A 13,636-nucleotide genomic window follows, 5' to 3' on the forward strand; every position below is an offset into this window, starting at 1 on the left:
GATATCTAATAGCAATATGATCATTATAGGGGACTTTATTACCCCACTGTCATCTAAGGATACATCCTCTAGACAAAAATTCAGCAAAAAAGACAAACAAAAAAAACCCCACAAAACAAAACGGCAATCCTAAATGACTCACTAGACCACATGAATTTAATTGACATCTTTAGAACATTTCACCCTAAAGCCATGGAACATACATTCTTCTCAAGTACACATGGGATATTTTCAAAGATAGACCAGATATTAGGGCACAGGCTAAGTGTCTACAAATTCAAGAATATTGAAATTATACCAAGCATGTTCTCAGATCACAATGGCATATAATTGGAAATCAATGACAATAAAAACAATAAAAAACAATCAAACAAAATGAGGCTAAATAGCATGCTATTGAACAATAAATGGGTTATCAAAGAGATCAAAGAAGAAATAGAAAACATCCTAGAAACAAATGAAAATGAAAACACACAATCAAAAATCTATAGGATACAATGAAAGCAGTCCTGAGAGGGACATTGATAGCACTATAGGCCTACTTAAATGCTGCAGTCTTTTCATAGCAAGGGTTTAGGAATCTGGAGAAGGGGCTGTGACATAAATGGATAGAGATTAGACAAGAAAAATAAATTTGGAAGGCATTGGGGGAACCAGACGGAAACCAGCTCTCTAGTGGAGTGGCTCCCCGAATGTCCACAGTTTTTTATTCACAGTTTTTTATTTTGCCCTTTAGCAAAGCAGATATACATATCAAAGGTAAGGTTTGGTAAACAATAAAGGATTATCAGGTTAGGGGAATTGCCCTCAGCTGTTTGGCAGCAGGTAATAATATGCAGATCTTCAGCCTTGCTAAAGATGTCCATCAGCCTTCTGATGAACTTCTCGCATTTATTATGCTAAATACTGTCCTTACCTCCCATCCCAGCATATCCTCCTTTTTTGTTTTAATAAATTTAACAAGAATGTATGCCATCTGCAGAGCTCGGGTCCTTTTAAGATTTTTAAATTCAATTCAAAGGATTGAGTTCTTTTATGTCCTTTTAAATTGCTGCCAGGCATCAAAGGGATCAGTCTGTAGTAAGCTCCTTTATGGGCCAACTGTTCTTTGAGTACCCTTTCCAATCACTGTCCAAAAGGTTTTTTTTGTGGGTTTCCTTCTCAATTACTGTCCAACGGTTTTTTATGGGTTCCCTTCCCAATCACTGTCCCCTGTGACATGACAGCAATGATACTCTAGTTCTGGATGGTGGACAAACGGTGAGCAATGGCAATGCAGCTCTGATCTTCTTTGGCTTGTTCCTGGGCAACCTGAAGAAATGCACAGCTAATGACTGCTGGCATGGCAAGGTGTCTTTACTATCCCCCATCTCTGGACTGTTTCTCCTCTGTCTTGTCAGCATGTTGCTTGGGGCCACAGTCATCTGTGGCTGGAATAGTCTGGTCAGTTTCTCTTTCAGATGCATTGCTGTAGGAATCCACACAGGCTTGGAGTTTTCTGAAAATATATAAGCATATCCTATACCAAAGGTTAATAAAGCGACCTTTCTATAAATTAGACTCGAGATCTTTTCATTTTTCCAAACCATTTTCCTTTGGTTTATTCTGACACCACATGTGTCTTGCTATCAGCATTACAAGTGAAAAAATGTCAAGGTGAAAAATTTAAAGTAATTAAGGCTTGATGTAATTTACTTACAGATTACTCTACTATCCCCCCTTTTTTGTTTTAAATTGCAAGGAGGACATTTTTTGCTTACTGTACAATATTTTGGCTTTTGAAAATCCAGCAATGTAGCCTTAATAGCTTTTAATTCAATTCTTAGTACAGCAGTATTACTGCTCTGAATTCATTGCACGATAAGTAGCTTTACTATGAGATGAACCATCAGTAAAAAATAGTTAATGCTCCAGGAATAGGTTCCTGCCTAGTAAAACTAAGTTCCCCTAAATATTTATTTATTTCAATTTACCAATTTAAATCAGTTTGAAAGGAGGCTTATTTTCTAACTTCATTTGTCCTTGGGTTGGACAGTAAATGGTACTAATTGAATTTCTGCTATCAGTCTTTGAGCACAATGACATAAGCTTTGTTAAGGAGGCAAAATGCTAATGATTTACTTTTGTTTTCTGAGGCCTAATACATTACCTTATAATTACAGTTCTTCAGATATTTGAAGGAAACCTTCATTTATTTCTTCCCAGAGAAATTTCTAGGGCACATTTAGGAAGTTTTCTTTAAAAATCTTTTTTCTTTCTTTTAAACCAAGCAACACACTTGGTTGCTTTTCAGATGCTGGCTCATACTGTCATGCCTATATTTTAAGTGTCTCTTTTACTTATGGTGACTAATTAATGATTAGATTTAATGCTTGATAATAACCTTTAGTTTACCATGTAAATAGTAGCAGAAGAGATTTAAAAATTTCTTTTTTAAATTAAGCTTAAAATTTACTTTTGAACAGCATTCTTTTTGTCTAGTGCTGATTTGCATACACAGAGGGGTTATAGGAGGTCTCAGAAATGCAAATTTTTACATTGGCCTTTGTGAAACCCAATTGCTTATAAAAATATTTTCTTCTCATATAACAATTTATATGAGACCTTAAATATTATATTATATACCTTTTGTAATTATTCTAAAAGATATTCATTAAATTTAAATTGGTTTTTATATTAAAAATTTGGTTCAGACTATAGAATTAATCCTCTTTTTTAATTAGACCATATAAAATATTATATTTTAGGTTGAAATTTTACTACACATAGTACACAAAATGACTACAATATATTTTAAGCTACTAATTTCTCTAGAGAAAATACAAGAATTATTTTTCTAAACTAAATTTCTACTTTATGCATTTTGTTATCATAACTATATAATTTCTCCCAACATAATTTGAACTTTAAACTCTTAGAAGCCTTAAATTTTAGATGGCAATTTAAATACTTAGCATTTCTTAGATTAGTAACAACTTTTAAGGATATATTTCACATATACAAGGCATATTTAATTAATATATTCAATTCTGTCCTCTAGATTTTTCATATGAGGCAAACTCAGAATAACATTTCAGAATTTTCTTATTTTAAAATACCTACATATCTAATAAATTTTTATTATTTAATTTAGCAAACTCCAAAGTTTTAAGTTGCCAAAGACTTTGGAAAACTATGTTTCTGGCTGGTGAAAGGAGGGTGAAGCAGGGAAGCAAGCTTATAGCTATTTGAATGTAAAATCACCCCATTCTTTCCTTAGAGATCTAAAGTTTCTGCTGTGGGAAATGAGACCAGCCTCCTCTTCCATCAATATACCTGTACTTATCACTGAAAAGCTCCACCACAAATCCTTCATTTTAGTTATGTTTATTTATCCATGTTTTAACAATTTTGAGGTTTAAAAGACAATTATTATTATCCAAGGCATTTACTTTGGCAAATTCTGTAACAGAGATAACTTATTGACTTTTAGTAGCCTTAAGGTTAACTTTGGAATGTGGTCCATTATTATTCAAAAACTACAATTTATTATGAAAACACTAATCTTGTTGCTTAGAACCAGCCTGTATTTTTTCCTTGGGTCATTTTCATCATATTTCTGAAGAAAAAAACAGTCTTGGGTTTATTCTGTAGCATCTGTAAAGAGACTGAGCTCAGTTTAATAAGCCATCCAAGATCAGATGGGGCACGCCTTTCTCTTAAACCAGCCTTTTTCTCTTCACAAATACAGATATCCCAGATGTCTCCCTTGAATTCTGCCAAATTTTTAAATGACAGACTGGGAAATAAAAAACATGGTCAGAATGAGACTTTTCTTTGTCACCTAGGACAGGTACAGGCTATATGTCTCCGCACCCCCACATCCTGTTTGCTTTGGAGAAACTCAGTAAATGGCCTGGTGGCACCAGGTTTCCTTTCTTATTAAATCAAACTAAAGGCATGCTTAATAAACTAAAAATAAACACATTAAACCAAACAAAAAGGACAGATCAACACACATATAGACAAGACAATATATCACAGTTCTTTTCCTGGAAATTTTTTCCTATAGCATTGACTACCCTTTAAAGTTATTTTAGGTAAATTCTGCCTGTCCCAAGGCATCATATGGTAATTTTCAAACAAAGCATCAGAGTTTCCCTGCAAGAGAGCTGACAGCTTTAATCTCTCTAGCTGTGGTGCCTTTCCACACCAGAGGTGGAGGATCCAAGGCCTTTTTAGTTATTACAGGCTTATGATCCCCAATATGAATTAGTCATTTTGCAATTTGAACAAGAACCCACATAGTTAAATATGACAACGGCACTCTTTTTACTTCAGCCTCATTTGAGAAGTACCTTTTGACATTTCAATTTCTTTATAATTTTGCCTTTTAATCAAATTCTTCCCCATAATAGCCTGGCTTGAAAAAGATGTCCTCGCCCACATTGGATCACAAATTCCAAAGCTGGTACGAGCTTTATGTTCAGTGAATCTCCCCACCGAATTTTCTGGTGATCCCCACCTCTACTGGTAATCCCCGCCTTACCAGTGGACCAGGATATAGTGTAATCATAAGACCAGATATTCTCGTGTAAAATTGAAGTGCAAAATAGTCAAATGAGTTCAGCCTCATGTTTTGATTAGTTCTGTAGCTTTGCTGTTTGCTTATCCAGACCTTGCACAGAGCCCCATCTATAGTAGATACCCAATAAAAGAATATTGACCTTCATTTGTATTAGTTGTGTGCCTAATTTCAATATGTGAGAGAAAAGTAAACGTCCAAGGAATTGTACTAATGCTTAAATATGACAATTGCCAGCAGATACCTATTTGGATCACAGACTATCACTTCCATAGACGAATAAGTACAACATACAGGAAACTTAGTTTTTTTAATAGTATCCAAAGGTGCTTGTAAAAATATATTAAAACCTGTTGTTTATTTGAATCAAAAATCATAAACTGAACAAATAAAATTACCTATTTAATATTGTAAGTATATTTGACATTTCATGTTTTTGCTTTTTATGTTTTCTAGTTTATATACTAAAATAATATTGAATAATATCAGTTTTTGTATACATATGAAAAATAGAGATATTATTAATTAATCCGATTGTGATAATAGAAACACTTCCTAATAAACAACCATAGCAAATTTTAATATATGGCTCTTATTCTATTAGGTAAAAATTTTTCCAGTTCAGATTTTGCAGAAATCTATCTTGGAACAGAAAATAGAAGAGAGATACTCAACCCACACAGTCTTGAATCAGAAGTTCTAAAGCAGGGAGTTCTAAGCCATCATGTACAAGCTCAATGGCACAGTCTTCATGCCCTCGGTGCTGACACTGGTGGGAATCCCTGGTCTGGAGTCTGTTCAGGCCTGGATAGGCATCCCTTTCTGTGCCATGTACATCTTTGCTCTGTTTGGGAATTCTCTGATCCTGGTCATCATCAAATCTGAGCGCAGCCTCCACGAACCCATGTATCTCTTCCTGGCAATGCTTGGAGCCACAGACATTGCTCTCAGTACCTGCATCCTGCCAAAAATGCTAGGAATATTCTGGTTTCATCTGCCCAAGATACACTTTGATGCCTGTCTCTTGCAAATGTGGCTTATTCACACCTTCCAGGCCATTGAGTCAGGTATCCTGCTGGCCATGGCCCTGGACCGCTATGTGGCAATCTGTGATCCCCTGAGACATGCAGCCATTTTTACCCACCAACTTCTCACTCAGATTGGGGTTGGGGTGACACTCAGAGGAGCCCTTCTTGTGGCTCCATGTCTCATCCTCATCAAATGCCGGTTGAAGTATTACTGGACCACTGTGGTCTCCCATTCATACTGTGAGCACATGGCCATCGTGAAATTGGCAGCAGAAGATACTAGAATCAACAAGATCTATGGTCTGTTTGTGGCTTTCAGTGTACTTGGCTTTGATATAATCTTCATCACAGTATCCTACATTCAAATATTTATAACTGTCTTCAGTCTGCCTCAGAAGGAAGCCAGGCTGAAAGCCTTTAACACCTGCATTGCTCACATTTGTGTCTTCCTTGAGTTTTATCTCCTGGCTTTCTTCTCCCTCTTTACACACAGGTTTGGATTCCACATTCCACCTTACATTCATATTCTTTTGTCCAACCTTTACCTGCTTGTCCCACCATTGCTCAGTCCTATTGTGTATGGTGTGAAGACCAAACAGATTCGAAATCGAGCATGCAAAATTTTCCACTCTAAGGATGCTTCCTGACTTTTTTTCTTATTTAATATCATACAAGAGGCCTGGTGTATGAAATTTATGCATGGGGTTGGGGGGTCCCGTAGCCTGGCCTGCACCCTCTCCAATCTGGCAGTCTGTATCGGGCCTAAACCGACAGTCGGACATCCCTCTCGCAACCCAGGACTTCTGGCTCCTAACTGCCTCTGCCTGCCTGTCTGATTGCCCCTAACTGTGCCCCTGATGGCCTGATTGCCACTAACCACCTCTGCCTGCCTGCCTGCCTGATCTCGCCCCTAACTATTTGCTTTCCCACTGGCCTGATCACAGCTAGGCGCCTCTGCCTGGGCCCCTGCCAATGTGGCTTTGTCTGGAAGGAAGTCAGACATCTGGAAGATGTCTGCTGGATTCAGTCTAATTAGCATATTACCCTTTTATTAGTATAGATAAATAACTCTCAGAGAAACCATTATTCTTAGCAAGATTCTGTGCTTTCTCTAGTTCATTGTGTGCCAAAAACAAAGTTTGCATTCAAGACACTAAAGCTCTAAATGCTATTTAAACAATTTCAGTTTTTTATGGATAAGTAATTAATTCATCAATAGGTGCCATAAGATACAGAAGATTCATAAAGACTTTTTATTCATTCAGTGAAATTCTTTCCTCAATCTTTCAGTGAGAAAGGGTTTTAAAAACACACTAAATGTAATTGGTTAGCCTCTGATTCAAAATGTTGTTTGTGGTATTCTTTAAAAACTGAATAAATCCAGTATGAACTTGAGAATTCTAATGATAATGTACTAACTTCTTTTTGTTTTATTTTGATTTCAGTAATTGCCTTCCTCTTTTTCCTCATTTTTCTAATTTTCGTTGTCATTCAATTGTGTGTGTGTGTGTGTGTGTGTGTGTGTGTGTGTTAGAGAGAGAGAGAGAGAGAGAGAGAGAGAGAGAGAGAGAGAGATACTTACCTTATGGCATTAAAAATTGCTCCAGGCTTATCTTGGATATTTCTTGAACTGGACCACAGATATGCTTGGTGCTTTCTACCTGTCTTTCTTTATGGTTCTCTCTGCTGACAGAACAAGGAATTTTGTGTGTACGCTAACCTATGTAAGTGAACATATCAATAAATATTTCCATATGTAACCATTTATATCTAAATTCAGCTAATTTTCAGTTCCTACTAATATCTGCCACTTTAATTCATTACCACCTGAACCTTTCTGGCCTCTTCTTCTTGCTGATCAGTAAATTTCTCCTTCAACAGTGAAACACCTTCCTTCAACCATCTGTTACCCATGTATTTCATTGGTAATTTCTAGTTTAAAGCCACCTATGATATGATAGTTCTTTCCTCTGTGATAAAAACTTTGTCAACTAGAGTAAAGGGTTTATGGACAACCCTTTTCCCTTTAGTTCTCACTCCCAAAGTTACTTAGATCAGTGCCTTTTCCCACCATCACCTTCAGGGAGGTTATTTCATTCATCTGCTATACAATTGGACTTTTTTTGTTATAGTCGGCATCTCTCTGAGAACCCTCCAACATCCTCAATAATTGTATTTAATTGAAGGGCCACTCTGTAGTTTAAAGTTTTGTGTTTTTCAAAAATGTATAAGGACATGTATTCACCATTATAGTCTCATACAAAATAGTTTCATCAACCTAAATATCGTATGAACTTCAACTATTCAACTTGTGAACAAATGATTTGCAAAGGGAAAGAGTAAATATTTTAAGCTTTTATGATCATATGTTCTTTGTCCTAATTGCCACTACAGCATGTTCTTGAATAATTTCATTTCATTCAACATAGTTTTAAAAAGTGGATGAGATGCCAATTGTTTTCATCAATTAGCCTAAGGTTAAAATTGGTTTCAATATATGTTGTTTCTGTAAAAGTTTCAAAACCTATCAATGATGTTCTATGAGGACTTACTGTATAGGGCAAAAGCTTCCATAAATTGATGGATAAGGTGGCACTCCAATCAGATTTTATTTTTTTTAATATATTTTATTGATTTTTTTACAGAGAGGAAGGGAGAGGGATCGAGAGTTAGAAACATCGATGAGAGAGAAACATCAATCAGCTGCCTCCTGCACATCTCCTACTGGGGATGTGCCCGCAACCAAGGTACATGCCCTTGACAGGAATCGAACCTGGGACCCTTCAGTCCACAGGCCTACGCTCTATCCACTGAGCCAAACTGGTTAGGGCCCAATCAGATTTTATTCACAGAAAGAAGCCGCAAGCTGGTGTGGTCTGAGTACTATAGGTTGTCCCATAGACCTGACATGTTCATAGTCTGTGTGATTGATCAAGAATAACAATAGACTCTATAGGTACAAAATAACATGTAGCCATTTAGTAAAATATTCAGGTTTTGAGCTAGGTTTATGACCTGGATCCAACGTTATTCATTGTGTACCAGTCTGTGTGGATATTTTCTCTAGTTTCATTACACTGTCCTTTATTACCCAAGGTGACCAATGCCCTTCATAGTGTGACAGACTATATATTTTCCTATTGGAAGTCCCTGCTGATTTTCTAATTATATGTTTTTCCTTGAAGTTCTCTAATTGTATTTTTATGACAATACTGACTTCTGGATGTATGTTCAATTTTCTTACTTGACCTATTTACATCCATTGTGATGTTACCTGTACTTGGAAACCCTTGCCCTGTTACCTGATAATATTACTATCGTTCTTTAAGACTGATCTCAGTTTTTTCTTGGTATCTCTTAAACATGTTTAATTATTTTTTTTCTCAGACACAGTATTATTTTGGTGTTCCAAAATTAATTTACACATTGAAAAAACTATAGTATATTACACTTATCTTTTTCTACATTATTTACAATAGATGCTGGATTATTTTTCTTTTCACTTAATTCCCTTACTTTTCCTACTCACTTTGTTTTTCATATGTTTTTAGCATATATCTGACTTTTAATAAATACTGTATGACACTACTGATTCTCTCTTGTTGATTTCAGTGACTTGGTAAGGTAAGAAATTTAGTAGGATAATTTGGGTGAGTGAATAAGAGCAAAATGCTCACTTTTGGACGTGTTAAATAAAGAAATAGGATCTCTGGGTAGAGATAACTAGTCAGGAACTCAATTTAGACACCTGGAAAAATACCTTTGCTAATTTATTTTCAAATTTCCCATGCCTATCATGGCATTGATACTGGTACATATGAAAGAAGGCTTTGTTGACCATTGTGATACTTGTGTTCCATTCATTATCTCATTTATCCTTACTCTGATTCTCTAAAGTATAAAAAAATATTTTTTTTACATTCAATCAATGGTAAAATCACAATTTACAAACTTAAAAATAAAACTCACCAGTTATTAGTGATAGAATATTTGAACTTGACTTTTCTCTCCCTATCGCTCTAGCTCTAAAATATCTGAGAAAGCCTCTCAAGATATACTCATTGAGGAAATGAATGAATTATATTAGCGTAAGGAAACACACTGCTATATAAAGCATATAAAAGTTAAATGGATACATATATAGTCAACAACAAACAAAAATAATTCCATAGCAAAAACACACACACAAAAAAAAAAATCACACACATAAAAAGACAGGTTTGAGGAATTAATTTATTTGAACACACACAAATGTTCTTTAAGCATTTGAAAAACACATATGAACTCTGGTCAAAAATCATCAATTTCCAACTCAGTGAACTCTCACCCAATAAAATGAGCAAAATGTAAAAGAATGTAATCCACAGATCATTTATACAGATGCCCAAAGTAGATTCCCCTGTGCTCCATACAAAATAAAATTAATATTATTAATTAAGAAAGTAATTGTTTTCAAATGAAGCACTTAATGAATGTGACCAATAACTTATATCCTTCAAAAAGGTATTGATGTCAGTAAATAGGATTTTGTGTCTCTGCAAATTTTACATAAATTTGGAAATCATAGTAATAGTGATAAAAAGCTACATTGAGTGGACATATATCTAGTTATATAGAAGTAATCCCTGGAAATTATAATAAGGGGTTAAGGGAGACTCGAGAAAATCTACCACAATATCTAAAAAAAAAAAAAGATCAGATGAAGGAGAATTAAATATATTTAAAAATAGATTTCCATATTCTTAAAGTGAATAAGTGTAAGACTTCCATCATGCTAGACAATATTGCAAGGTAAAAAGCATGTTTTCTGAAGCTCAATTCCCTGGGTCAAATTCTACATTACTACTTCCTTGTGCAACTTATATAACCACTGTGTCTCAGTTTACTAATTGATACAGTGAGTATAATAAACACCGATCTCACTGTATAGTTTTTTGACTGAAGAAGTAAATATGTGTAAAGTGTTCAGTAAACAAGCAAATACACAGTGATCATCATTTGAAAATTAAGTCATTATTACTATAATAAATCAAAAGAAACTTGAGAATAATCATTTTTACTTGAGAACTTTTAAACAGAGCATGGAACAAATAACAATGAAAACACACACCTGTTTGTATAAAATGCATTGTTCAGTGTATTGAGAAGCTTTAAATTGTGACAATAATTAGCCTAGTCATTCCACAATTGAGGATATTGAAATGTTGTCAATAAATATAGAATCCTATATAATAAAGAGGTAATATGCAAACTGACCATCACTCCAACACACAAGATGGCTGCCCCCATTTGGACATAAGATGGCCTGCAGGGGAGGGCAGTTGTGGGGGACCCAGGCATGCAGTGGAGGGAAGTTGGGTGGGACCAGGCCTGCAGGGTAGAGCAGTTAGGGGTGACTAGCCAGCAGGAGAGGGCAGTTAGGGGAAATCAGGCTAGCAGGGGAGCAGTTAGGCATCAATCAGGCTGGCAGGGGAGTCGTTAGGGGGTGATCAGGCTGGCAGGAAGAAACGGTTAGGGCAGTGGTTCTCAACCTTCTTAATGCTGCGACCCTTTAATACAGTTCTTCATGTTGTGGTGAAGCCCCAACCATAAAACTATTTTCGTTGCCACTTCATAACTGTAATTTTCTACTGTTATGAATCATAATGTAAGTATCTGATATGCAGGATGTATTTAGGCAACCCATGTGAAAGGGTCGTTCGACCCCCAAATGGGTCGTGACCCACAGGTTGAGAACCACTGGGTTAGGGGCTATCAGGCAGGAAGTCAGGCGAGCAGTTAGGAGCCAGCAGTCCTGGATTGTGAAAGAGATGTCCGACTGCCCATTTAGGTGGGATCCGGCATAAATGGGTAGTCAGACATCCCTCGAGGGGGTCCCAGATTGGAGAGGGTGCAGGCTGGGCTGTGAGACACACACTCCCATGCAGAAATTTTGTGCACTGGGCCTCTAGTATGAAATAATAATAATAAATAACAAATGTTCCTAACAGTTATTGAAAGCTTCCAATAAGGAGGCAATCCTTTATTTATAAAAGAAAGAAAATATAAATGCACAGCATCAAATATCTCTGGTGAAAGACACAGCTGAATGGAGAAATAGCATGTTGGGGACAGGGTTGCAGGTATTGCTAATGCACTAGGACTTCATGAGACAGATTTTACCAACATGAGTTTGTATACATATATATTTCAGTTTTCAGAAATTTTCTTGTTTGGGAAGAAGAGACCCATCACTCGGTCACGAATCTGCTTGGTCTTGACACCATATACCAAGGGATTGACTGTAGGGGGTATCAGAAGGTACAAACTTGCAAAAATTATGTGGACGCTTGGAGGTACCTTCTTGCCAATGCGGTGAGTTAGGAAGCTAAATAGTGCAGGTGTGTAGAAGGCAAGAATAGTGCAGACATGGGCAGCGCAGGTGCCCAGTGCTTTAGAGCGGGCATTCTGGGAAGAGAGCTGAAAGACAGCCTGGAGGATTTTGATATAGGATGTGGCTATGAGCCCTAGGTCCAATATCATCACTGAAAGGGCCACTGAGATGCCATATGCTCTGTTAATGAGAGTGTTGGCACTGGCCAACTTCACCACAGCCATGTGCTCACAATAGGTATGATTGATGACCTTTTTGGTATAATATGGTAGCCTCTTAATGAGAAGAGGGCAGGGCAAAACCATAAGGGTAGCTCGGGTCATGCTACCCAGACCCATTTTAATGACCATGGTTGTTGTCAGAATGGTTGTATAACGCAGTGGGATGCAAATAGCTACATACCGATCAAAGGCCATGGCAACTAGGAGGGCTGACTCAATTATGCAAAATGTGTGAATTAAATACATTTGTGCTAGGCAGGTATTAAATTCAATCCCATGAGCTTCCAACCAGAAGATACCAAGCATCCTCGGGGCTACGGATAAGACAAGACTTATGTCTATCACTGCCAGCATGCAAAGGAAGAAATACATAGGCTGGTGGAGGCTAGGCTCTAGTTTGATGGTGACAATGATTATGCTGTTCCCCAGCAGAGCCAGGACAAACAATAGGCAGACAGGGATGCCAATCCAGCAGTGAAAGTCTTGCAAACCAGGAATACCAACCAGGAAGAAAGAAGAGATGTAGTGATATGTAGAATTGTCTGCCATGTTAAAACTCAGTAAGTTGCATGCTCATGTACACAGTAGCCAGTTAATTCTCCGGTACAAGAAAGCAGTGTAACAAAGTGCTTCTTCTATGGCCCAGCAAGTAGGAAGTCCAGACACATGATTTAATAGCCTACCTGGAGGGCAGACTCCTCCTAAACCTCTGTCAGTAATCAGGTATACCACTTCGCCATTCTAAGTTTCAGCATCTTCACCTGCAAATGAGAAGTCTGAATTCAAATCTTTCAGATATTTTTTCCTATGTTTTGGAATTGTTTTCAATTCTACACTGTAGTTTTTATTTCGCATTAGTATCGGTTAGTAATATCATAGCCTCATTATTATGTCAAAGCCAACATGGATTCTGTGAGATAAACAGTTTTAGAGAAAAAAACAAGTTGTCTTTTCAAACAAATTGATATCAAGTGTGGGTACCTATACATAAACACACACACAATAAGCTACAGGTGTTTTAAAAATAATAATAATATTCATTCATAGTGAGCATATCAAAGTAATCAAGAATTTAGAATAAGATCTTCTAACCAAAAATATAGAATGTACTTATAAAAATTAAAGCTAATCAATGCCCTCTCATTAATCAAAGACAAATTTGTCCCTATTTTCAATAAATTCCTTAAGAAGACCTGAAGATATACAGCATAACACAATCACATAAACAGAAAAAATTGAATATATTAGTTCTTCATGCTGTAAAATGATTTAAAGTTGCTGCAAATAAGAACAATAGTTCTTAATAAGCCCAGACTATTTTCTGCAAAGCCCTAATACACAGCTGCAGACATCACTCCCTCTGTCTCTAGCATCTTTCCTGACTGATAATAATGAAGGACAAAGCAAGTGCAATTCAGCCCTATTGGTCTCAGCAGCAGGAGTAGTACCT

The 13,636-nt window shown here is 36.5% G+C and overlaps 2 protein-coding genes across 2 annotated transcripts; one reads left to right on the plus strand and one right to left on the minus strand.

Moving 5' to 3' along the window:
* The first annotated feature begins 5,288 nt into the window (after nucleotides 1–5,288).
* LOC102250683 (olfactory receptor 52A5) lies at nucleotides 5,289–6,239 on the plus strand. The gene has a single exon (XM_005880397.1). It carries the CDS (start codon nucleotides 5,289–5,291, stop codon nucleotides 6,237–6,239), a length of 951 nt encoding a protein of 316 aa, XP_005880459.1.
* A 5,542-nt stretch (nucleotides 6,240–11,781) lies between these two features.
* LOC102255140 (putative olfactory receptor 52P1) lies at nucleotides 11,782–12,735 on the minus strand. Its single transcript, XM_005880412.1, has one exon. It carries the CDS (start codon nucleotides 12,733–12,735, stop codon nucleotides 11,782–11,784), a length of 954 nt encoding a protein of 317 aa, XP_005880474.1.
* Nucleotides 12,736–13,636: the final 901 nt, after the last annotated feature.

The sequence above is a fragment of the Myotis brandtii genome, unplaced genomic scaffold (assembly GCF_000412655.1).
Source record: "Myotis brandtii unplaced genomic scaffold, ASM41265v1 scaffold637, whole genome shotgun sequence".
In the NCBI taxonomy this organism is placed as follows: Eukaryota; Metazoa; Chordata; class Mammalia; order Chiroptera; family Vespertilionidae; genus Myotis; species Myotis brandtii.

Coding starts and splice junctions, on each gene's coding strand:
- LOC102250683 (XM_005880397.1), top strand. CDS start 5,289: ATGTACAAGCTCAATGGCACAGTCTTCATGCCCTCGGTGCTGACACTG.
- LOC102255140 (XM_005880412.1), bottom strand. CDS start 12,735: ATGGCAGACAATTCTACATATCACTACATCTCTTCTTTCTTCCTGGTT.